The sequence below is a fragment of the Rhinopithecus bieti genome, unplaced genomic scaffold (genome assembly GCF_001698545.2).
Source record: "Rhinopithecus bieti isolate Rb0 unplaced genomic scaffold, ASM169854v2 scaffold_42084, whole genome shotgun sequence".
NCBI lineage: Eukaryota > Metazoa > Chordata > Mammalia > Primates > Cercopithecidae > Rhinopithecus > Rhinopithecus bieti.
In genome coordinates, this window is record NW_016818934.1 from 2,993,897 (window position 1) to 3,016,963 (window position 23,067).

Below are 23,067 nucleotides of genomic sequence, written 5' to 3' on the forward strand. Positions count from 1 at the left end.
GAGACCTCTTTCTTATACTATTTTCCATCTAAACCAGCGATGCCCAATCTTTTGGTTTCCCTGGCCACAGTGGAAGAAGAAGAATTGTTTTGGGCCACACAAAAAATGCGCTAATACAAATGATAGCTGATGAGTTTTAAAAAATTGCAAAAAAGCTTTATGTTTTAAGGAAGTTTACAAATTTGTGCTGGACTGCATTCGAAGCCGTCGTGGGCCACACGTGTGCAGGCTGTGGGTTGGACAAGCTTGATCTAAATGCTTTCAGAGGCTCTGACTGAGGAAGCAGGGGGTCAGGAGGTCCTGTCCACATGGTGAAATCGGGGCTTGCTGGAGTGGGAAGGACAGTGACATAGACAGAGATACCCTGGGTACTGGTTCCAGCTCCATCACTGACTACACAACTGGGTTTGCTGGGGTTGTGGAGGGGGAAGAGGGGTCCCCTTACCACCGGCATGGGTCATCTCCACTCCTGGGTTCCTTCCCGGATCTTAAATTCTGTAACTCTGAGACCAGAAATGGGACACTCTGGTTCAAACTCTGCAGTCTAACCTTAGAAAAGGTCAGATATATATATATCTTTAGCTGCTGGGTGGCATGGCTCATGCCTCTAATCCCAGCACTTTGGATGGCCAAGGTGGATGTTTTCTTGAAGGGCTTAGCTGAGGGAAGGCCCCTGTCTCACCAAGGGCACACCCAGCACCTGGTCATCAGGACAACTCACTCTTCAGTGTCGCATTGCTGTCACTGGGTAGCAACTCTCGGACCAGCTGCCCATCGTCCTTATCCTTGTCCAACCACCTGGTGGGCAAATGGGGGGATGTTAGCTCTTTGAGTGGTGCAGGCAGACAATCAAAGCTTCACCCATTCATGCAGAGTCACTAGGGAGGCCTAGAGCTTTGACTTTAGCAAAGTAAAATGATTCTATGGGAGCATCTAGCAAACCATCCTAGCCTGGAGTGGGAAAGGAAGACTTCCCAGAGGCGGTGGTGTTTGGCTGAGATTGGAAGGAGGGCAGGGAACTCCTTGGGGAATGGGTGGGGATGATGTCACATGGTCTTTGGAAGGAAACCAGCAGAAAAGGGAAGAGTATCCCAGAGGAAACAACATATCCTGGGATGGAATACAGCCTCCAGGAGTTGAAACAAGATTATGTGGATGGATGCAGTGAGAGCTCGCAGAGGAGGCTGGAGAGGGGACAGGTCGCATGATGTAGGGCCTTGGCAATCACTGTCAAAAGTCTGTCCTGAAAGCCATCATTAGCATAGAGATCAAGCATCTCTTTTTCTAAAAGCTTTCCATCCTCACGGCACCGTACTGAGGGCTCTGGGGTGGGGAGATGGAAGAGAAGATACGCTAGGATACATAAGGCCCAGTCCAGGCTATCGGCAGCCTACTTAAGAAGACAGGATAGACCAGCTGAGGCACTGAAGACCAAGACAAGGATAGGTATTGGACCAGAGTAAGTTGAGGGAAATGAGAAGGGCTCAGTGATCTGAGTCCTCAGGGATAAATGAGAACTGCCTTCCAGGAGAAGCTGGAGTTGTACCCTGCAGGGCTGCAGATTGATAGCTGTGACTCTTCAACATGTTGGAGTGAGCCACGGTCCCATCTCTCTGCTGGTCATCCACCAGGGGGAAAGGTATGGGGCAATTTACCTGAAAAGCACCTACACACTGGGCACAGAGACTCAGCCTGAGAAATCAATCATGCAAGCATGAGTTTTCTAAGCCCCAGCACTCAGGATGGTTTATGATGGGGCCCATGGCAGTATAGACACCGTTCATTGTTCCCCAGGATATTGAGGAAAACAAGACATTTGCGTCTCAACCAAACCACCTCCCATTTGTCTGTGTCTTGGTGCTGGTCTTTGCAGCCCACTCCATTACCCTACTGAGAGGGAGGCAACTCCTCTGGCTACAGAGCCCGTAAAAGCCAAGGCACTAATTCCTCCATAGTCTCCCTGGCATGGAGCTCAGGCCTCCCCAAACGGCAGTACTCTCTGCTAATAGACCACTCCTCTCTCCAAGGCTGACAAAAGCAATGCTGTGGTCACTCCCAAACCTTCTCTTTCACCCTCCTTCCCAAAACACAAGATCCGACATTCCCAGGAGACCTTGCTGTCAGTTGGCTATTAGCTAACACTAAAATATTAGCCGACAACTAGGCTGTTACTTTTCCCAAGGGCTTTGGTGCTGTGAATCTAGAACACAAGAAAACCATTGGCGACTCCAAGACATGAGGATACAATGGTGAAATCCTAGGCATTGATGACAGGGGAATTTGGGAACTCAGGGCTTCTAGAGTCCCTGAAATCAACCTGTTAAGAGCCTCCCATTCTGTCTCCCTGGCTGAGGTCACCCTGGCATGGAGATTGCAGAGGGGAAGGTTGTGAAGTAGGCCTGGGCACGCATTCACAGGGCGGGGAAGTGTGGAGAGTCAGCAAGCCCTCAGTCATCTGAAAATTCTACCTGCACTCCCCTCATTCTCCACCACTTATCCACCCCCAGCCCCTCCCCAGCAGCAAAAGGAAACCATGACTTGTCATTGTGTTTCCACCTAAATACTTTCAGGGTATTAATAGATATTTCCAAATATAGCCAGTTTCTTTCAGCTTCAAACACTTCAGCCCAGTTTCAGAGTGAGATGTTGCTAAAAGGATAAGTCAGTCTGGTGGTGATTTTATTACTCTTTCTCTGAGCTCACAGGCGTGTGTGTGTGTACACACACACATACACACACACCTGATCCTAGCAGAAATTCTGATAAATAGACCTAGTTTGTCCTGCTCTCCAACAGAGTTAAAATAACAGCTCAGGTGAAGAAAGAAGCAGTGTGCATGCTCAGGCTCCAGTTCCTGATTTTTCCAAGTCCCCTGGGTCCTGAGTTGGCAAATGTCATCACTACATGTGTCAGCAAGACATAAGAACCCATTTTCTTAAAAAATGCATGCACTGTTAAGTGTTTGGGGGCAGGGAGGACTCTGGGGTGTTTGAGGCCTCTGCTCCTCTCCCGCCCAGCCATCAGCATCATCGGCATCACTGTGTCTTTAATGGGCCCCTTTCAAAGTGCAATACCCTCAACCTCACCATAAGATACATGCCGGCCAGGAAGGTGCAGAAGACCAGACAAGGGATTGGGTCAAAGTCACAAGGCAGGTGGGCGGCTAGACTTCTGGTTCTGAGCTCCCCCAGCACCATGTATGTGACAATGCAGTGTGCACACACCAACTTCTTCCTCTTCCCCTTTCCGGGCTCCCTCTCCTGGCCTGCCCCAGAGCTCGGCCCCACTGTTTTCTTTATACATGCTCTCCCTAAAGGATCCCCTGCATTTCCCTAGCTTTAAATTTTAGCTCTATGCTCTCATTCTCTGAATTCATTTCTCAAGGCCCAACTCTGTATTGAAAACCGAACACATCCCAACTAGACCTCCAGAGTCCAACCTTGTCCCCACCCCTCAGTTCTCCCTCCCCAGGATCCCCATTTCAGTAAATGGCATGACCTTCAACCCACCTATCAAAGCAAAAGTCTGGGGCTTTCAGTTCTAGCTCTTTCTCTGCCTCTTATGGGCAAGGCCCATGAACTGTCCCTCCAGGGTCCTCTCTGGTGTACAATAAGCCCCTTCTCACCACCTTCACTGCCACCACTAAGGGCCAAGCTGCCATGTGGTGAACTGAATTGTGTCCCCCCACCCCACCCTACCCCATTCATACATTTAAGTCCTAACCTCCAGTACCTCAGAATGTGACCTTATTTGGAAACAGGGTCATTGCAAACGTAACCAAATTAAAATAAGGTAATTAGGGTGACTTTTCATCTAATCTGACTGGTATCCTCATGAAAAGGGAAAATTTGGACATAGATACATAGAGAGGAAGATGCTGTGAAGAGGCACAGAGAGAAGGTGGCCAATCACAAGCCAGGGAATTCCCGAGGCTGCCAGGGGCGAGGACAGAGGGCCAGGTCAGATCTTCCCTAGTGCCTTCAGAGGGGTGCAGCCTGGCTGACACCTTGATTTTGTACTTCTGACCTCCAAAACTGTGAGACTTTATGTTTCTGCCATTTAAGCCACCTGTCTGTGTGCTTTGTTACAGCCCTGGAACATGAACACATGCCGTCATCAACTCCCCAAAACCTCCTACTGGTCTCCCCTCCTCCTCTCTGGGCCCTGTCCTAACCCCAGAGGCCAGACGGCCTTCCTCGCATGTAAGAGGCTCCCTCACCCTGCTGGACAGTGGCCTCTGTCTACCTGCCTGTCTTGCTGGACTCCAGAACACTCTAGTCCTTTCCCCTGGTGCTCTCCTCTTCATTCCACAGGAGGCTGGCCTCAACGTCCCTCTGAAGACAGGCCTTCCCCATCTCTAGTCCCCGCTCCGGCCCCTGCACCGTTGTGTGTTTCCACCACGCCACTCTTCACAGTGTGTCATTCTGGCTTTATTCACTTGCTTTTTGTCTAGTTTCCCTGTAGACTATAAACTCCATGAGGACTGGGAGTAAATATATAGTAGGTGCTTAATAAATACATTTTGAGTGGATAGGAATAAAACAATGCAAGCTCTTCCATCTGGCATCCAGCCAGTTAGCCTCTGATCCAGGATGGGGGTGAAAATGCCGGTGATGACTTGAAACGAGGCTGTACTCTTCCCCCGCACCCCACTTCCCCTATGGCTTAGGAGACTGAGGGTTCATCACTCCATCCTCTCCCACCCCAGCCTTCTCACTCCTTCCCCACATGCCAGGCGCCTCTTGCCAACCTCTGGATGAGCCACCCCCTCAGCCCCTTACTCATGCCTCATGCCATTTCTTCAGCCTAGGTGGCCCACCCTCCCTTTTCCTCTCCCTCTGTCCACTCTCTGATCTCCCTTCCAGGCCCAGGTGCAGTTCCATCCCTTCCTGGAAGCCTGCCTGGTTTTCTCTCTGTTAGTGCCACTCACTTGGAGTTGCCTGCATTACTTACCTTTTCAATGTAATTCCTTGTAATACGAACAGTGGCTATATGTAGAAGACTGTAGCGCCCTTTGTCATTGACAAAATCTGTTTCACAATCATTGACCTATGGAGCCCTCCCAGCGGCCCTCCGTGACTGGGAAACTACTGGGCCTAGGTTGGTGCGGTGGTAAGTAATTCAGCTGCAGCAGATGTGCGCCTGTGTGTGTGCACCTGTATGCACAGGCATGCATGTGAGTACATCTGCGTTCATGGTAAAAGGAAGAGCAACACACTCATTGCTGGGCAGCTGTGCAACTCACCCTCATCCACTCAAAGGAGGGCTGTCCTCAGTGTAGCTACCCTCGAAGAGCCCTGGACCAGCCCTAATAAAGTGGACACATAGCAACTCATCTCTACATATAGAACTCAGCCCTAGAACTAAGATTTGCAGAGCCAGGTCCGTCCAAGGCCCCAAATCAATCATACAGTGTGCATCCTCCAGATGTTGCCACATAAAATGTGGAGGGTCACCGGGATGACATGAAAAACACTGGTATTGCTCATTCTAAAATCTCTCTATCAGGAACTTCTTTAAGTCAATGGGAACCCAAATGCTTAAGCAAAAAGAGAAAGGAAACTTTATCTCATGAGTAAATTGCAGAAAGGAAAACAAAGTAAGATACCTTGAAAAGAAGTTAACGGGGCCGGGCGCGGTGGCTCAAGCCTGTAATCCCAGCACTTTGGGAGGCCGAGATGGGCAGATCACGAGGTCAGGAGATTGAGACCATCCTGGCTAATATGGTGAAACCCCGTCTCTACTAAAAAATACAAAAAACTAGCCGGGCGAGGTGGCGGGCGCCTGTAGTCCCAGCTACTTGGGAGGCTGAGGCAGGAGAATGGCGTAAACCCGGGGGGCGGAGCTTGCAGTGAGCTGAGATCTGGCCACTGCACTCCACTCCAGCCCGGGCAACAGAGCGAGACTCCGTCTCAAAAAAGAAAAAAAAATAAAATAAAATAAAATAAAACTATTTTAAAAAAACCCTTTTGATTTAAAAGTTTAATTCAATCTGCAACTAATTCTCTGAAGTAACTTTCACTTAAATTCAGGAATTGCCAAATTTTATCATGAACAAGCACCCACATTTTGGTGCTTAAATAGAGGAAACTAGCAGCACTCTAAGGGGTGAGAGGGGAATGTGAGGCTCAGGTCTAAGCACCACCAGCAAGGCCACCTCTTTCTTCCACCAGCTATAGCCTTAAGCCACTGTTTTGCTTGCTGGTCGTAGTAGTAGGACTGGGTCTTCCCAAAACGCAGGGACCATAACCTAAGCTGGAGAAAAGACCAGGAGGCAGGACGCGTACCTGAGACAGGGGAACTCCACGTTGTCGCTCTCAGGCTGCCCTTCCTCTCTCACCAGCACTCTGTCCAGGTACCAGCCACTGCCAGAGCCTTTGCCATCGTGTCTGATCCTTACCCGCCTCACATTCCGCATGGTGACAGACTCAATAGTAAACTCGTCAGCCTTGTTGGGGGAAACCACAATGACAGTTGGATGGTGGCTACCCCAGGACCCAAACACCAAGGAAAGACATAAGCTCAGATATCAGCTGATGGGTTAGACAACTCATCTTTCACACATGGGACAGGAGCTACCTATAAAGAACAGGTCACACCCACCCCCAATTTCTCCCACTGGAATATCATCCAATGTCAAATTTCCAGCAACTGAGAGCTGCACTTTTTGGTGAAACAATGGCTCTTCTCTGTGATCTCCTTTCAAAAGGCAGCTCCCTCTGGGAAAATAGACAAGCTGTTATCAGTTACCAATCATTTATCATGAGCTAATTCCTGGCGAATCTCCTCTGGCTTCTTGCTCTAGAGTGGTACTGGGCCCCTTCCAAGGAAGGAAATGATTAGAATTGATTACGGGGACTAAGTGGTCTTGCTAATTGTATAGTTTTGCCCACCACTGAGGCAGCATAACTGCAGTAGGGGCAACAGAGTTTCCAAGTGTACATGAGCACACCTGGGAGCCTTCAGGGACAGAAACACTGAAGGTGGGATTGATGGACAAAGGCGTCAGAAAATGTAGGAGGAAAGAGTAGGGAAGGCTGAAGAGAAAGGTGGGTGGGTGGGAAGGAGAGAGGAAATTTTAAAAGTTATGTGAAGTAAAGGCATCGCTACCTCCTCTCCTCAAATGAACCTGAGTCCACCCACAACATCCTGCTCAGATTATTTTTGCCACTGCAGCCTCCAAATGGCCATGATCCCAAGAATCGAGCCAGCCTGGATTGGCCTCAGAGAGAGGCCTTCACTGGAATTCCAGGGCTTTCCCTGACCTCACCAAGGAAGAGGTGGCAGAGGAAGGAGACAGAGCAGTCATCTGCAAATCCCTTCACCCTGGTGAGCTCCCTTGGCCTCACTTTAGTGCAACAACGACTCTGTACTCAGCATTCACTGTGTGCTGTGGGCCAGGTCTGACCTCAGAGATGGTACATCCACTGCCCATAATGCTCACAACAGCCAGCCACAGATAGGCATCCTTTCCCCATTTCAGGCATGACGAAACTGAGGCTCAGGAGAATGAAGCAGGTAGCCCAAGGCTGGGTTTGCCTCAAACTTGCCTAGCTCTTTCCCTACTGCTTCCACAGCCTCCCCAGAACACCCACGTGATGGTTGGGGAAACAGGGGGAACACCCAACACAACTGCATTGAGGCTAGCAACAGAAGCAAGCTCTCCCACCCCATCTTTAGGGTCTTTCTTGATTTCTCTTTCCTAAAGGTCCTGAACAAGATGCCTGAAGTGGTCATGCCATGGGAAAGAATGCCAAGTTCCCACATTGGCCCCTGGAGGCCCAGCCTTTCTCCAGCCTGGGTCCTCTAGTCCACAGTGCCCGGCATCCTTCCCTCTCTGCCCACCCCTGAGGTAAGAAAGATGCTGCTGCTGCTTCCCAGTGTCCTTCTGTTCTGCTCTCTTCTCAAAGCTCAGGGTGGGGGAGGACCATAATCCCTCCAAGGTGGCTCTTCAACTCCCTGCTGTGCAGTCCCAGGAGTCTAACAGGTGTCCATGCATGTTAGTGAATGAGGGTGGGCCAGATACTCAGGAACCAAATACATAAGCATTGCTGTGCCCTCCCAGTGGCTCTGCTGGGATTCCCTGGTCCCCGGCCCCCTTACCCAGAGTGAGGCTCCTGATGGCTGAGGCCCCAGGACCAGCATCAGCTCAACTTTAACAGGGCAGGGAAGACAAGGGAACATGGGAACTGGGAGGACAGGGATGAGTGGGGCACATTGCTGTAACTTACATTGCCCTTTTCAAACAGGTCTGTGTTATTCCTGCAGTTGTAGAGCAGCCGTTCCCCTGTGTCCCCCACGTCACCAAAAAGGCAGAGATAGACGTTGGCATCGGTCCCAGCACCTTCAAGTTCACCTGTGCACACAGTCACACGGTACCGGGCCACTGGTAGGCAGAGAGAGGGACACCATTGCTGACAGCCCCCTGCCTCCTATCCCTAGCCCTTCGGCTCTCACTTCTAAGCTTTGATTCCTCCTCTCCTTCTAGTTCTCATCTGGGCTGACCTTCCCTCTTCCTCCCAACTATCTAAATCCTACCACACACCAGTCAAGAGCTGAGTCATCCCCAAGTCTCTTGGCCTAGGCCCTTGGTCATTATAGGCATATGGATTCCATTTAAAGCCATGGGATCGAATGAGACAGACAAGGGTTTCCCAGTCCTGTCAATTATCAGCATCCTCTGGGAAACTTTTAGAAGAATTCAGATTCCTGAGCCCAGCTTCAGACTTCTCAAATCTGAATTTCCAGAGCTCAGTCTACTAAACTTGAATTGCTTCCAAGTTTTCCTGGGGAACTTTGATGGAGCTGGCCAGTTTGCCCTCAATTCCATCCATCCCAGTAAACCCTTTTGCCTTAGGTTGTTCTCCAACTTCTATGTGTTCTCAAGAAAGATAACTTTTCTCCGTGAACAAGAATTGTGTCTTCTTCTCTTCAGAACTCCTACTGATAATGACATGCCAGGAAGCAGAGAGAAAGGCATGAAATGCAGTCACTGTGGGAAGGGCAGCAGCTTTTTCCCATGTTGAAAATGTGCTGTGGAGGGGGCAGACCTGCATCCCTGCACGCCCAGCCCTCCTTCTCACTTAAAATAAGCTGAAAAGTAAAATGCATCCATTCATTCACTTATTCACCCCAAATCGGTTTAATGTGAATGGTACCCCAAAACAAATCCATTTACTGAAGCCTAGTAGGTGTCAGGCACCATTAACAGTACAGGAATTCCGATGTTAGAGTTAAGAGTAAAAGTAGAGAAGAGCAACGGAAAGTAAAATCACAAATTATGAACAAGAAAATGTTTTTGTTATATCTGTAACTAAGATAATACAGTGGAGGGACGTCTTGGAGTGGTAAGGAGTGGAGTGAGGGAATATAAATTATTTAGAGATGCAGAAAAGGTGACTACAAGGAGGTAATGTGTGAGCTATAAAGTTAGATAATTCTGGCAAGTGCAAAGGCCCCTGTGTGGACATGCCCAGTGTATGTTCCAGGAACAGGGAGAAGGCCAATATGGCTGGAGTAGAAGGAATGGGAAGGAATATGAGATGAGGCCCAGAGGTGGACAGGAGCTGGATACATGGAGTGTAGCAGGTCAAAGTAAGAAGTGTGGCTTCCTTTTTAATTTTAATTTTAATTTCTGTACAGTGGAAAGCCATTGGAGTGCTTCAAGCAAGGAAGTAACTTGATCTGGTCTATGTTTTAAAGAGTACTCTAGCTGCCATGAAGAACTGATTATACAGAAAGAAGGAGTAGAATCAAAGAGGTCAGTTAGCAGAATAATTACAGTAGTTTAGAAGAGAGGATACTAGAATTATAGTAGTCTAGATGCCTAGGACTGGAGGCGCAACAGAAGTGGAGAAAAGTCAACAGATTAGCAATATAGTTTGGATGCTAAGTCTAAAATATACTGTTTTGGACACAATAGTTCTTGGTGATGGATCAGATAGGTAATTGCAGAAAAGAGCGAAGTTGCAGGTGACTCCTAGGTTTTTGGCTTGGGCAATTAGGTGGATAGAGTTGCCACTGAGGAGTAGGGGAGTCTTGGGAGAAGGACAAGTTTGGAGATGGAAATCAATGGTTCGGTTCTGTTCATTATACATTATTTGAGCTGTCTATTAGATGTTCAAAAACAGAGGTCAAGATGGCAGCTGAATATGTCTGGAGGGTCAGGACTGGTGATATGACTATATGACTTTGGTCATCATAGGTATATGGAGTCCATTTAAAACTATGGGATCAAATGAAATACCCTGTGGTGAAGATATAGACAAGGACTGAAAGAATATTTGAAGAAATAATGGCCAAAACTTCCCAAATTTGATTTTAAAAGCATTAATATACATATTCAACATGTTCAACAAACTCCAAGCTATGATAAATGCAGAGCTCTACACCTAGACATGTTACAGTCAAACTGTTGAGAGCCAAAGACGAGGAGAGAATCTTAAAAGAAGTAGCACAAAAGTGACTCATCACCTATAATGGAAGCTCAATACAATAACAGCTGACTTCTCATCAGAAACTATAGAGGCCAGAAGGCAGTGGGATGATATATTCAATGTGCAGATCATTAACCAAGAATTTTAAATCCACAAAAACTACCTTTCAAGAATTAAGAAGAAATTAGGGCATTCCCAGAATATAAAATACTACAAGAATTAATCACTAGCAGATCTGCCAAGAAATATTAAAGAAACCTTCACGTTATACATTAAACAGTAACTCGAAATCACCTCATAGAATAAAAGTACGAGAAAAGCAGTGACATAAGTAAATACATAGAAAATGTGCAAATATTTTTTGTTTGTGAATCTTTTCTTCTCATATCTCATATAAATGACAACTGCATAAAGCAGTAAATATAGAGCTGCACCACTAGTGAGCTTATAATATGTAAAGACGCAATTTAAATTACAATAATAGCAGGAAGGAAGGGGAAGAGAACAAACCTATATTGGAACAAAGTTATTGTATACTACTGAAATTAAGTTAATATTAATCTGAACTAGATTATTTTAAATTAAAATGGTAATTGTAATTTTCTGGGCAACCACTAAGAAAATCACCCCAAAAATATGATAAAAGAAACAATGAGGGAACAAAAATGGTACTCTGTAAAATATATAAAAGCAGTAAAGAAAGCAGTGAGAATATAAAAATATATAAGACATATAAGCAGTAAGAAACAAAAAAGATAACACATACAAAATATAGTTAGCAAAATGGCAAATGTCAATCCGAACATATCAGTAATTGCTTTAAATGTATTACATTAAATCTAATTAGTCTAAACATTTCCATCAAAAGCCAGAATGTGGTGGCCACTCTGCAGAAACAGGGTGAATCCACCCACCCCAAATTTGCTCAGATATCAAGGCTGATGATACTACACATGCACCAAGAGCAAGATTCTATTATTTACATAATGAAGAGTTCTTGGGAGAGCTTGGCGGGCTCTTGAGCAGGTCCAGTAATAGCTTGGGACAGCAGGGAGATTAGGATTTTATGGTGGTTAGGGAGTGAGACTGAGGTGGTGGTTCCTTTGAATGGTCAGGGCTTGTATGACTTAAACTTTCCACCAGTGTTAAGGAAGGATGATTAGGCTTTCTTATCAGCTGGCCTATATATGAGGCAAAAAGGAAGAGGAGATTGGTGTAGTTTGAAACCTGCCAGTAGTCAAACATGAAAAAGAAATCAGACTCTATTACACAGAGATTGGCAAAATGGATAATGGATCTAAGTATCTTCTATCAACAAAATACACATTTTTCTATTCAAAGACATAAATAGGTTGAAAATAAAAAAGTTACGAATAAAATTGGCTCAAGAAAAAATAGACAATCTAAATAGACATATAAAAGTGAAAAGATTGAAAAGTGAAAACTGCTAGAAGAAAACAGGAAATTCTTCACAACGTTAGGCTGGGCAAGAATTGTTTAAATAAGACTTCAAAAGCATAGGCAGAAAAAGCAAAAATAGACAAATAATATTACATCAAACTTTTGCCCAAACAAAAAATTTTGCACAGCAAAGAAAACTATTAGTAGAGTGAAGATACAACATACATAATAGAAGAAAATATTTGCAAATTATACATCTGACATCTGACAAGGGGTTAATATTCAAATATATAAGAAAATTAAACAACTCAACAGCAAAACAAAAAAACAAACAAATAACTCGATTAAGAAATTGGCTAACTACCTTAACAGACTTTTCTCAAAAGAAGACATACAAATGGTTTAACAGATAGATGAAAAAACAGTTCAACATCACTAATCATCAGGGAAATGCAAATCAAAACCACAATGAAACATATCATCTTTCTCTAGAATGGCTATCATCAAAAACACAAAAGAAGTGTTGGCAAGGATGCAGAGAAAAGGGAACACTTGCACACCATGGGTAAGAGTGTGAACTAGTATGGCCATTATGAAAAACAGTATGGAAGTTCCTCAAAAAAGTTAAAAATAGAAGAACCATATGATCAATAATACCATTACTGGGTATATATCCAAAAGACATGAAATCAGTATGTTGATGAAATATCTGTACTCTCATGTTTATTGCATCATCTCTACTTACAATAGCCAAGATATAGAATCAACCTAAGTGTCCAATAATGGATGAATGGATAAAGAAAATAGGTATACATACACAATGCAATACGATTCAGCCACAAAAAAGAGGAATAAAATCCTGTCACTTGCAACAACATAGACGAATCTGGAGGACATCATGTTAAGTGAAATAAGTCAGATACAGAAAGACCAATACCACGTGATTTCACCCATGTGGAATATTAAAAAAAAAAAGAGAGAGAGAGAGAAGTTGATGTCTTAGAGACAGGAAATCGAATAATATTTTTATCAGAGTAGTTACAAGAGACTGGGGAAAGGACGGGGAGGAGAGGATGGGGAGAAGTTGATCAATGGGTACAAAGTTACAATTAAATGAGAGGAATAAGTTCTGATGTTCTATTATACAGTATAATGACCATAGTTAACAATAAAGATTTGTATATAACAAAATAGTTAGAAGAAATGCTTTTGAACATTCTCACCATAAAGAAATGACAAATGCATGAGGTGATGGATAGGCAAAAAACCCTGATTGGATCATGATACAACATACATTTGTCTCAAAACATTAAATTGTACCCCATAAATACATACAATTACAATATGCCCATTAAAAATAAAATTTCAAATCTTTTAAGTGAAAAGATGAATTCATAATTTAAAAAACCTAGCCACAAAGAAAAGCCTGTGCCCAGATGTTTTTACTACTGAATTCTACCAAACACTCAGAGAAGAAATAATACTAATACTTCTCCAACTCTTCCAAAAATAGAAGAGGAGGGAACACTTCCCAACTCATTTTCTGAGGCCAGCATTACCCTGGTACCAAAACTGACAAAATCATAAGAAAACTACAGACCAATATCTCTTATGAATATGAATGCAAAAATCTTCAACAAAGTATTCACAAAAAGAATTCAGTGACATATCAAAAGAATTATACATCATGACAATGTAGGATTTATCCCAGAGATACAAATTCATTTAACTGCTGAAAATCAATTAATGTAATTTATCAAATTAATTGAATAAAAAGCAAAAATCACATGATTAGCTCAATAAATGTAGAAAAAGCATTTGACAAAATCTAACACCCTTTCATGATTAAAAAAAAGAACCATCAACAAACTAGGAATGAAAAGGAAATTCGTCAACCCATAAAACTTATCTATAAAACACCTACAGCTAACATCATAGTCAATCATGAAAGACTGGTCTGGACACTTTCCCCTTAAGATCAGAAACAAGTCATCTCTTCTATTCAATGTGGTGCTGGAGATTTCAGCCAAGGCAAATAGGCAAGCAAATATAAAAAGATCTAAATTGGAAAGGAAGAAGTATCTTATTTATGGGTGACATACCATGTATTTATAAAATCATAAGGAATTCACTAAAAACTATTAGAATAAATGACTTCAGCAAAGTTGTAGAGTACAAGATCAATAAACCAAAATTGATTATATTTCTATCCTTTTGCAATGAATAGTCTGAAAGTGAAATTAAGAAAACAGTTCTATTTGCAATAGCATCAAAAAGAATAAAATATTTAGAAGTAAATTTAAGAAAACAAGTGAAAACATACACTCTGAAAACCACAAAATATTTTTTAAAGAAAATAAAAATCTAAATAAATGGAAAAACATCTCATGTTCATGAATTGGAAGACCTAACATTATTAAGATGGCAATACTCCCCAAACTGGTCTATAGATTCAATGCAGCCCCTAACAGAACTCAGCTGACTTATTTGTAGAAATTGACAAGCTGATTCTAAAATTCATGTAGAACTGCAAGGGACCCAGAACAGCCAAAACAACCCTGAGAATGAATAATCAAGGAGAAGAACAAGTGTTGACAAGGATGTAGAAAAATTGGAACTCTCATACATTACTAATAAGAATTTAAAATGGTACAGCTATTTTGATAAATAGTTTGGCAGTTTCTCAAAAAGTTAACCAAAGAGCTACCAAATGACCCAGCAAATTCACTCTTAGGTGTATGCCCAAGAGAATTAAAATATGTCTGCATAAAAACTTGTACATGGATGTTTATGGCAGCATTATTTATAATAACTGAAAAATAGAAACAATATAAATGCTCTTTAACAGTTGAATTTGGTACATCCATACAACGGACTATGATTCAGCAATAAAAAGAACGGAGTATTGATACATGCTACAATATGGACGAATCTTGAAAACACTGTGTTAATTGAAATAAACTAAATTTAAAAGGCCATGTATTGTATGACTCTCTATATATGAAATATCCAGATTAGGCCAATCTATGGAGACAAAAAGCAGATTAGTGGTTGTCAGAGGCGGAGGGGTAAAGCGGGGAAATGGGTATGACTGCTGACAGGTATAGGGTTTCTTTTTGGGGGAGATGAAAATGTTCTGGAATTTGATAGTGGTGATGGATGCATGATTTTATTAATATATTAAAAACCATTGACTTGTACACTTTAAATGGGTAAATTGTATGGCACATGAATCATATCTCAATATAGCTATTGTTTTTTGTTTAGGTTGTTTGTTTCTGAGAAGGAGTTTCATTCTTGTTGCCCAGGCTGGGGTGCAATGGCGTGATCTCGGCTCACTGCAACCTCCGCCTCCTGGGTTCCAGCGATTCTCTTGCCTCAGCCTCCCAAGTAATTGGGATTACAGGCACCCATGACCATGCCCGACTAATTTTTTTGTATTTTTAGTAGAGACGGGGTTTCACCATGTTGGCCAGACTGGTCTCGAGCTCCTGACCTCAGGTGATCCACCCATCTCGGACTCCCAAAGTGCTGGGATTACAGGCATGAGCTACTGTGTCCCACCATAGCTGTTGTTTTTAAAAATGGACATGACTCATTTGTAGTTCATCTAAAATGAAGACAGAGTATACCTAGAATGAGGCAAATCACTGGGAAGTTGAATTCAGTGTACAAATTATTTTTTCAGTAATATGACCATTTTATTTGGAGATATGCAGACATCTGAAAAATTAATTTGACCATGAAACATATGAGTACACGAAGATAGAGTGTCTGTTGCAAAAACACTTGTTAGAAGAACAGGTAAAGAACAACTGATGGTACATAGAGGCCTGCCTTGAGCAAAGCTGGTATAGGTAGGCATTTAAACCATGAGTTAAGATTGAGGAGAAATCTCCTGCCTACCAATATTGTCTCCTAGTAGGGCCACAGCACCTGAAATGTAACCATCATTGTCTTCTCTAATCAACTCTTTTAAAATTCAAATGCTAAATGCTTTCAATCTTCAGCCTTTGTATAAATGAAGTTGGTTCTTTTGTGTGAAGCTCTCAATGGTCCAATGTGTCAACAGTGAGAGGAATGAACAGCTGAAAACTGAAGGTGGAAACATGACACAGCAGGGAAGGAAAACTCTCGACACCAGGCTGGGGCTGGCTTCACTCTTAATTATGATGAAGGTCAGTTCTGCCTTTTTAGCTGTAACTTTTAGGCAATTTCCAGAAGCAAAGTAATAAGGGAATTTAGAAATCGTTTTGCCTGGGAATTCCCATCCCTTTGGTTCTGAGCTCTGAGGTCCCTTTGGTGGGAAGTTCTCAAGGGTCTTGATTTTTCTCTAGGCACCCCTCTGAAACACCCCAGCCATGGATGTCCCAAGCTCCTTCCTGGCAAGAAGTCTGTGGACAATTAAAAAGAGTTATATTGTTAGACACTAGTAGTAAAAGACTTTAAAGAGATGGGTAAGTACAGAGCCTCTGGTACTTTAATTTTAAAATTACAGCTCTTATTAACGAGAAGCTATGATTTTCTGCACTCGAGTCCAGTGGCCTCTTGCCCACTCATCACTGGTGTGTAATCACTTCTCTCGGAAGTATAGTGGAGAACACGGATCTCATTTATTTTACTCTCATGTAGCTCCTGAGGGACAGCCAAGGTGGAAATAAATTGTGAGCTGGCATGTGTATTGTCCATATCTCCCAGTCTGTGCTAATCAGAACAATCACTCCCAAAAGCCTCTTGGCTCTCAGACATGGCATTAATTGCTTATTTGGCTGGCCCTTAATTTGTAAGTAAACCAGAGATAGACAACTTCAAACTCAGAGAATTGATTTTAAATTGGTATTTACTCATTTTACATGAGTCCCAAACTCTCCTCTTAAGGGACTTCCAGGACATCTTCACACATTACACATTTCACACTGGTACCAGCTGGGAAAATGAAGCATTGTCACCAGCTCTATTTACTGTTACAAAGCATTCCAACCAGAAAAGGAGATATGAGAACTTGTAGAGGTGAGTGAGGACACAGGGGTGTTCCAAGCATAAGATAAATGTTTGTGGGCCATAAAGAACAGTTGAGAGAAAGAAATTCAAGTTTGGGCTCTGAAATACAGCCAGGGACCACCAGAAGACATCAAACTGCCTTATAGCCACAACAGACAGCCCTTCAATCCATACTATCCATATCCATACTATCACCAGAATTATTTTTCTCCTTGAAATGGTTTTTTTAATAGCATCATGGAAGACAACAAAAAAATACCAGCTAGGATAGCCCCACAACTGTACACTGTTAAAAATGTTTACAAGCACATTTTATACATGTAAACTGTAGAGATGCTCTTCCTTGCCATCTCCTCCACCTCCTGACATGGTCTCTCCTTGTCTGTCAAATCCCTCCACATAGAAGACCTAGCTCAAATGTCACTTCATCTGCAAAGTTTGTCCCAACTTTCTGGACAGGAAGCTTATCTCACCACTGTGTTTCCACAGCATTCACACTTCAAGACCTGCCAGTTCCACCTTCAAAATATTTCTTGAATATATCTTCTCCTCTCTTGTCTCCTCTCTCTGTCTGATTTCAGAACCTCTTTTCTTCCCCACTGGAGGTCTGATTGTAGGTCTGTCCCTCTGATCCATCCTCCACCCGTCTATGTCAGCCCCTGACCGACCAGGAAAAATGGGGGGGTGAAGAAGTGACAGGTCGAGGGTGAGGTGAAGTGTACCAAGGTCACAAAAGTGCTGGGAGTGCAGGAGCTTGAGTCAGAGGGTGGGGCATGGGTTCAAAGAAGGGGTAGTTTCATGGGATGATCCCAAATTAGGTGGCAGGGAAGGGCTGGCTAAGTGGGGTGAGCATAGGCCAACAAAGTGAATGAGTGTTGGAGGCTGAAAGAATGACGGTCGTGATCAATTCAGTATACCACTGGAGGCTACATGAGCAAACAGCAAACTGTTATGAATGCAGGTTGTTGGCAAACTGACAAACTGTGTCTGCCACCCAGAAGGAATGCTGAGGACAGTCACACCCCAGGAGCGTGACTTGTGATTAGGCACATCTGAAGCCTGTTAGCAATAATGTGAACCTGTGATCAATCAAGTGGCTGACCAATTGTTACCTCCTCCTCCCTGCTCTTTCTACCCAATAAATACGAAGGGCTGTGGAAGCTCAAGGCCCTTACTTGACAGAAGCAAGGAGTCTCCAGGCCCCTTCTTTAAAACAGATTCTTTTGTTTTTTGTTTTCATTTATCGTTCATCCCCCTTCGTTCAGTCCTGTAGTACCCATCAGGGGAGCACCAGGATGCAGGTGAGTGGGTGTTCTACACAGACACTGAAAGAAGTAGACAAAGCCTCTTAAGGTTTAGTATGCATACAAATTACTTGGCATGCTTGACAAAATGCATATTACCAGGAATAGCCCTCAAAGTCTCTAATCAGCATAGCTGGTGGTGGGCCTAGGAATCTGTATTTCGATAAACACTTCAGGTAGTTTTGATATAGATGGACGCTTGACTGTACTTTAGGAGATGTTGTTGGTTGTAAGCTGAATTGTGCCCATAACCCCAATTTTATTTATTAAAGTCCTAACTCCCCAATAACTCAGAATGTATTTGGAGATAGGGCCTTTAAAGGAGTAATTAAAGTAAAAGGAGGTCATATGGGTGGGGCCTAATCCATTATGACTGGTGTCCTTATGAGAAGAGGGGGTTAGGACCCAGACATGTATACACACAGAGGAAAGAGGACATAAGAAGATGACTGTCTGCAAGTCAAGGAGAGAGGCCTCAGAAGAAAGCAAACCTGCCAACACCTTCATCTTGGACTTCTAGCTTCCAGACTGTGAGACAATAAATGTCTGTTATTTAAGCCACCCTGTCTGTGGGACTTTGTTTCAGCAACCCTAGCAAACTAATGCACTGTCCCAGGATTATGGCAGGGCATGGTGTCTAGACACTAATCAAGGGATGCATGACACCATCTTTTGTGAAAGAGGGGAAGGGCCAGAGACCAACAGAAATGGCACTGGGCTGGGGTAGAAGGCAATACTGGGAAGAAGTGTGGTGCACTCAAAGATCTGAATGTGCAGAGGGAGTCAGGAGAACACCCCCTTCCATGTGCCCCACAGTTCATGAGGAGGGAAAATAAGGTTCTTAGGGGAAAGTCATGCTTCACTCAAGGCAAAGAGGGGGTGGAAGTAAAGAACATTCTGGACATTACAAATTAAAATAGATTTCTCTTTAGAAAACCTTATCAAAATGGCAATCTACAGGTTGTTTTAAAAATTTAACTGAACAAAAAAGGTTTCATCAACTAGGGGAAGGGGACAAGTGTAGAGAACACAACACAATTTTGGAAGCTGGAGAGCAGTTAGAAAAGTAGTAAATGCATTGACACAGTGGTTCTCAGTGTGGTTCCCCAACAGCAGCGTGGATATTACCTGTAAATGTGTTAGACAAGCAGATCCTTGGGTCCCACTCCAGACTAACTGAATTAGAAACTCTGCAAGTGGAACCCAGCAATCTGTGTTTTAACAAGCCCTCCTGGGGATGATGCATGCTGAGGTTTGAGAATCGCTGACTTACCATACCAGAGAGGATTGATCAGAGCTGTCAGTCACAAAATTCAAAAAGGAATGCTACCAAAAGGCTCAAGAATGACAGTGCCAGATAATGTAGAAATAGAGACTGAGAATCTAAAATCATGAGAGTTAGTTAGAAGGGTTTCAAAAGCAGTTAGGGCCCAAGACCTCTCCCCAGTTCTTTATACCTGCAGGCTCAATTCTGGCATGCAAAGTAAACAGATCAGGTCTAAGAACAGATCAAGTGCTAAGAACAGGTGTATTTCTGCCTTGGTGGACTACACATTAGGTTAGTGCAAAAGTAATTGCAATTTTTGCCATTATCTTTAATATTATATTAAGTTCCAATTTTGGGAATGGGTTATATGTTATCATGATATTTAGAGAGATGATTGCCTTGTTCCAAAGCAGTTATTACTGAATGCAAAAAGGCAGGGTGATGTTTTGGTATAGCCACTGAACCAGGAAGCAAGAGACCTTATTCTAGATTTAACTCTGTCTCTAACTAACTGTGTAACCATGGCAAGAACGTCCTCAGCTCCTTATCTGCATCAGGTTATTTTAAGGGCCTTTGCACACAAATATTCTACAGTCATATATTTAATTAAGAATGAAGGAGAACCATAAAATAAAAGAAACATGATGCTAATTACAAGCATTGCCTAATTAAACTAACAGACAGAATGATCTCTTTTTAGATACTTGCTGTTTGACGTTTCTATGTTTATGAGTATTTAACTCTGATCAAACTATTTCAACAAATATATACAGAGTTCCTACTGGGTGTGCAAATGCAGTGTTTATAAATATCACACAATCACCTGTGAAATGACATTATGGAGATATTTAGAAGGTCTACTGGAACTATGGGTGACATTGTTTTCTATATATTTTTACATTTTTGTAATTTTGCAATACTATTTTCCTGCTTAAAATTTAAGGACTGCCACAAGGATAGCAAATGGGTTAATTATCTTAAGTGCCAATTCTGATCAATTGTTAATGTCTGTTTGGAATTCTTTATTGAGGGCTACAAAGCTCATTTCAGACTCATGGGAAAGAATGTTTTGATCACTTAGTAATGTCTGCCATGTGAAAAAGACAGGGCATGTGCTCTGTATTTGCCAGTACTGTGCTTCTATAACCTAGAGGCAAAATGACTTCTTCCCTTTGGCTATTTGAATGTGGCTCCTGGATTCCACATTTAAAGCTTAGTCCTTCTCCTACTATCCTTAATTAGAGATAGAATACTTATTAGCTATCAGCCAACTGTGGCTACAGGAACCCAGATCTAGCTTTTCTTTTGGGGAACATTTCATGCACCATTTGAGGGGAGCAAGAGGATATCTCCTTTCAAGGAGGCTCTGGAGAATTATTGTTCAGAACAGATGCTTCTCATCCCCTCAGAGCCAACGAGAAGACCCATACATCTTCCCTCCCTCCCCACCACACCAATCACAGTAGAGCTCTGGCATCATGACTTGGAGATGACTTTTCCAAGCCAGTCTTGAGTCAAGGACCTTCCAGATCCACTCTGGCACTCTAAGGAGCCCAAAGATGCATAGCAGACAAGACTCTCAGCTCATAGGTCAGGCCCACTGGGACACCAAGCAGGAGTTCCACTGCCTCCCAGGATGGAGAGCCCATCAGTACTTACTGCCCATGATCCTGTGCACTGTTGGGCCTTCTGCAGTCATTTCCCTCACTATCTCATTGTCATCCTCATTGGCATCTAGCCAGCGGTTGCAATTAAAGTTATACTTGTCCTTGTTCAGAGTGTTCATCAGGGTTATCTGGAATGAAGTTCTGGGGTGAGCAAGTGGGTGCACCAGGGATGTTCACCGATGCCCTGGAGTCCCCATTCTGCTATCTCATTGCAGAGAAGCCAAAGCTATTTCCTGGAGAAAATCCTTATGGCAGGCAGAGGGCTGGATTAGTATTTGTTCGTGGTTTCCTGGATACCCGCACTTGCCTAGCAACCAGATGACTAGGGCAGAATGCAAGCCCCCCCAAACACCTGAGTGTTTTCTTAATCTACTTTGGAAGTCTCTCCCCATTAGGAAGTCCCTGGGGCCTGTATCCAAATTCAGGTCTTGCTGTAACACTTTTCAGTCCCCATTCACAATAAATACAGAGGCAGACTTATGTGACAGGGTCATTGAAAGGGACCATCCTTGTTCCTTTCCCAACAACCCCCCAAACCCCAAGATGGTGCATCTCACCCTTTCTAAATGCCATCCAGAACCAGAACTCCTTTTATCGTGCCATACTCGAATCTTATAAAACCTGCCAACATCCGGGAGCTCAATCTATGGTGAGAAATAAAAACATCTGAGTGGGCATAACTGAAAAAAAGTGTTTATTCTTACAGTTGACCCACTCTCAGGAGGGAACCTGCTTTGGGCTCTTTCTTCAGCAGTGAGGATGGGTTTGCTTTAATCAAACCACCCTCACATACTTTATCTTCTCATGACCCTTGTAACCAGGAGCACGTGAGGGCAGGACAGTCACATACAGCAAGGGTTCAGTCTGGGCCAGTGAAACTGAACAAAAATAACTGCCCCACAGTGGGATTCAGACTAAAGAAGATCCTCCAAGCAATAAACTTCCAGTAACAAAATCTATAGGGCAGCCCTGCAAATTAGCACAGGCCCACAGCCCCAGGACTCTACTGGGCAGTGAAACAGACAAAAAGATCACTAAGCAGTTGTGCCCTTTCTCTGGGGGCTCACAGTGTAGCAGAAAAGATAAATACATAAAGAGCAATGAACTGAGTGGTGTAACAGAGGTACAAATGGGGTGCTGAGAGGAGAGCCTCAAATTACAAATTATTGCTACCTAAAGGTTGAAATAGCACTCCTATTAGGGTAAAAAAATCCTTGCTCTAGTTTTATGCATAATGGAAAGTTTTAAAGCTGAATTTTTTTTAAAAAGTTCTAAAATTCACACTTTTGATTAAATTTGATCCTTACTCTCTAAATTAGTCCATATTGGGCAGTCTGACACTAAGCATGCTCAGGGTCTCTGTTCTGCAGTGATTCTCCAACTCCTGAATAGCTTAAACCATTCCATACTTGCTTCTTTGCCCAGTCTTGGTTCTGGACTGTTGGATTCAGATGAATGGGCCAGATTGAAATTGTACCCCATTCAATACATTGCTTATAAATCATCAAATTTGTCTCCCTTGCAGGGACCTAAAATCTCCATTGTACGTTTTTGCCTTCAAACTTGGTCTAAAACCTGGCTTAGAGAACCGGAATCCCCATGACAAATGCCCTACATCCTTTCCTCCTTTCTCCCTCCCACCCTATCACACTCCTCTCCTACCCTAAACTTCTCAATTATGCCAGGTTTGAACCACTTGTTGTTGGGATTCAGGAGAATCTCATCTGTCCGTCCTTTCTGCCCATAAATCTGGATGAAGATGGGAGAGTTGGTACCAGCTTTCTTTAGGTCAGTCGTCCAGACCCACAGGGACCAAGGGAATTCTGCAAGACAGATCAAGTTGCACCATAAACTTCAGGAAGTGAAGAGATTTTCATATTACCACAGGGAAGAAGGAAAAATCCAAAATGATCAGGACTGAAGGGCAGGGTATACACAGATGTGCCCCATTCTCAAAAACCCATTATAGCCAAGTTTAGAAAGCTAAGGAT

General features: G+C 43.3%; 1 protein-coding gene across 11 annotated transcripts in view; it reads right to left on the bottom strand.

The window, feature by feature from the left end:
* Positions 1-23,067, bottom strand: part of LOXHD1 (lipoxygenase homology PLAT domains 1) — a 132,095-nt gene that overhangs the window by 94,696 nt on the left and 14,332 nt on the right. For 10 of the 11 annotated variants that reach the window (XM_017857837.1, XM_017857836.1, XM_017857842.1 and 7 more), the window contains exons 3-8: positions 22,739-22,899; positions 21,634-21,720; positions 21,069-21,204; positions 8,232-8,386; positions 6,288-6,448; positions 722-798 (exon numbers count right to left, since the gene is read on the bottom strand). In XM_017857837.1, the coding sequence (XP_017713326.1) occupies positions 722-798; positions 6,288-6,448; positions 8,232-8,386; positions 21,069-21,204; positions 21,634-21,720; positions 22,739-22,899 (777 nt within the window). The remainder of the gene's footprint in view (positions 1-721; positions 799-6,287; positions 6,449-8,231; positions 8,387-21,068; positions 21,205-21,633; positions 21,721-22,738; positions 22,900-23,067) is intronic. The other variant, XM_017857838.1, reaches the window with a different exon arrangement.